Source organism: Limulus polyphemus, unplaced genomic scaffold, assembly GCF_000517525.1.
Source record: "Limulus polyphemus unplaced genomic scaffold, Limulus_polyphemus-2.1.2 Scaffold259, whole genome shotgun sequence".
In the NCBI taxonomy this organism is placed as follows: Eukaryota; Metazoa; Arthropoda; class Merostomata; order Xiphosura; family Limulidae; genus Limulus; species Limulus polyphemus.
Window position 1 is genome coordinate 540,200 of NW_013665869.1, and position 3,221 is coordinate 543,420.

The following is a 3,221-nucleotide window of genomic DNA, read 5'->3' on the forward strand; positions in this document are numbered from 1 at the left end:
AAGAACTTGTGTCGCTTAAGTTTCATCGGAACGAAGTTACGGAAAATCAATTAACAAACGGAGACGTAACAATATTATACATGGCAATTCAAATTATAGAAATATCATCCCTTTTTAAAAAAAATTAGCAAAACAGGTTTCTTTTCACATTCTTCAAAACACCAATTCAATATATATCAATAATAAGAAATATTACAAAAAACTTTCACATCTACAGCATGACACATGACTTTGGAATGGGTACTATGCTTGTCTCAAAAGTGAACTTTAACCTGGGGTGTATAGGTTACATTTTTGGCAATAATTATAGTTTGATGTTTGTACTGGTAGCTCATCTAAGTCATTTTGTTATTTCCAATAAAGTGAGTTTCAAAGTTGTCTAAAGTACTATTAACCTCACATTTTGTAGAAGCCATATTAATCCTTGTCTTATTTCCTTCAAACAATCTAGACAGATCTTCATAGCCCCCTAATGGTGATAGTTTCATTTCAGGATCAGTACATCCATCACCACCACATCTTTCAGGAATATTTTCAAAAGATAGAGACTTTGAAGCAGACACTGGTTGAAATAAGCTCCTTGGCAAAGTATTTCTTCTACGCAAACAATTAAAAACAATTAACTGAAAATACTCATTCAATTTTAACAAAATAAAAAAAAGTTTAGCTTTTTTTTTTCTTTCCAACATTTCTTGTCAAAATTATGAGAGAACTAATATTTGCTAAAATCATTAAATATGTATATAAGATGGTGGAAATGGGTTACAATAAATAAAGCAGAACTTCCAATACCAAAACTCAATATAACAAAAATGAAAAATACAGTAATGGGTCCAAAGCCAAGGAAATTACAGACACATTAAATTTAGATGTTAATAATAATATTCTGTTAAACTAGAAAGTTCAAGTCAAACTGGAAATTTTTTTTAATTTCTCTTATCAACCTTAAATACTGGTTATATTTTGGAAACTACAGATATATAAGTTATGTAAGAATATTTAAACCTAGTAATTCTTTTCACTTTATAATGGGTAAATACAGAAAAGAAATCTAAAGGATATGATAAAAATTTACAATTTTAGAATCAAAACTGACCTCAAACAGATACGTACTTCTGAATGGACAAAAGATTATAATTTCTCCAACTTATAAAATATCTTTTGATTTCCTTATTCCAAAAGGATTTTACAAATTCACAAGACATACCTGTACTAACAAACAGTGTCCAGATAACCTGACATTTATTATATTACAATTTCTCTTAATTTGAATCCTTATAAAGGAAGGAAAGATGACAGTGAATGAATATTCTAAAAAATAAGTATCAATCTCAATTTAATTCATATGAAAAATGTTGATTTAAAATACAATAACTTATCACTAGATAAACAGGAAACTAGAATCTCTATATGGATGCTGAAGATAGTTCCAGAAGCAGGCAGAATCATTTATGTATAACATTGCAAAATATTACCTTCCTGTTAGGGTGATTCATACATGCATATGTTTTCATACATAAAAGGCTAAGCTTGAACATGCATACTGTTGTCTTGAGAAATCTAGTAATTTCATTTACATAAAACCGTATATCACAGGTCATTCACTTAAATATTTCAATTCTGAAAAAGCATATTTAAAAACTTATTTCACTTTTATGTTACTAACTTATTAATAATAATTCAAATAAAAATAGTGTGCTTCTCTATATATATTCTAATGCAATATTTAAAATGATACTGATTGTGGTCATAAGAATGCTGCTAATACATTCTGAAGATGAATAGAAATGCAAAAGAGATGTAGGATTACTTAGTATTTATTGGTTGCAGGGAAATGTCAGACCTATTATCACATGTTGTTGTAAACTGTCACATCATACCATGTGTGAATAGTAGTCTTGCAGCCTTAGAAACAGTTGCTGTTGTTTTGTAACAGTTAGAAGAACAAGAATTTATTGATTATTCAAACTTGACTCTGATACCAGAGCATGATGTGTGTCTTAATTACTTTCACTTGAGAGAGAATACGAGCTAGATCTGACTAATATTACCAGTAGGTAATTGATTAAAGTTGTGCAAGCTAATGTATAATATTAGGTCGTCAAGAAGTTAATGTTGCGTTTTAAAACACTTTCATTAACCCCCCCCCCCAAAAAAAAACGTGCATCACATATAAGAGTTAAACGAACTGCCTAAACGTCACGTTAGTGTAGCCTATATAATGTGTAAAGTTTAGTATACGCTAATCCGTTATACTAATGGCCCACAACGAGACATACATTCAGCATGTAGCCACAAAGAAATTTATAGAAATGTTTTGAGCATTTGTAAGCGTCAACGATAGTTTGGCAAATTTCATTCATGTGACTTTAGCTTTAAAAACTGTGATGGCAGGAACCGACATGTTGAAATTGATATTGAAGCTCTGTAGATGCTTGTTGAATCTAACCCAAGGCAACACACTTGTGAAATGACCCTGAAATTGCATGTCTCTCATGAAATAATACGTAAACATCTAAGGAATATGAGAAACCTACATAAAGAAGGTGTTTGGGTGCCTCACGAACTCTCCGATGATCATCGTTTCCAACGTGTGAATGTTGCTTCGTCTCTTCTGGCGCATAATGCACGTGAACCATTTTTGGACAGAATTGTCACTTTGATGAAAAATGGATTCTCTATGCAAATATTAAACGCCAAAAAACAATGGCTCAGACCTAGACAAAACCACTTACGACCCAAAAACCTGGACTCCATCCGCAGAAAGTGATGCTTTGCATTTGGTGGGACATCAAAGGAGTAATTCATTTCGAACTCTTCAATCCACAGCGAACCGTTAAAGCAGAGATCTATAGTCAGCAACTGGAATATTTAAATCAAACCCTACATCAGAAACGCCCTTCACTTGTCAATCAGAAAAGTGTTCTTCTTCACGACAATGCATGTCCACATGTGGCACATTGATGCAACACAAGATTATGGAGTTGGGTTGGGAAGTTCTCCCCCACCCACCATATTCTCCTGATATGGCACCATCAGATTACCATATTTTTAGTTCGCTGCAACACCATCTTAATGGGAAAATATATACAAATATGGAAGGTGTTAAAAAGGACATCGAAATGCTTTTTCCTTCCAAGCCAAGTGATTTCTTTAATCAGAACATTAACAACCTGATTGTAAGATGGAAAAGCATCATCGATAAGAATGGAGACTATTTC

General features: G+C 32.3%; 1 protein-coding gene across 1 annotated transcript in view; it reads right to left on the bottom strand.

Moving 5' to 3' along the window:
* Positions 1 to 290: 290 nt before the first annotated feature.
* The window catches only part of LOC106478886 (sorting nexin-16-like), a 20,780-nt gene continuing 17,849 nt past the window's right edge, over positions 291 to 3,221 (bottom strand). Inside the window, exon 8 of the mRNA XM_013939466.2 lies at positions 291 to 597. Within this exon, the coding sequence (XP_013794920.2) occupies positions 336 to 597 (262 nt within the window). The 3' untranslated portion in view covers positions 291 to 335. The remainder of the gene's footprint in view (positions 598 to 3,221) is intronic.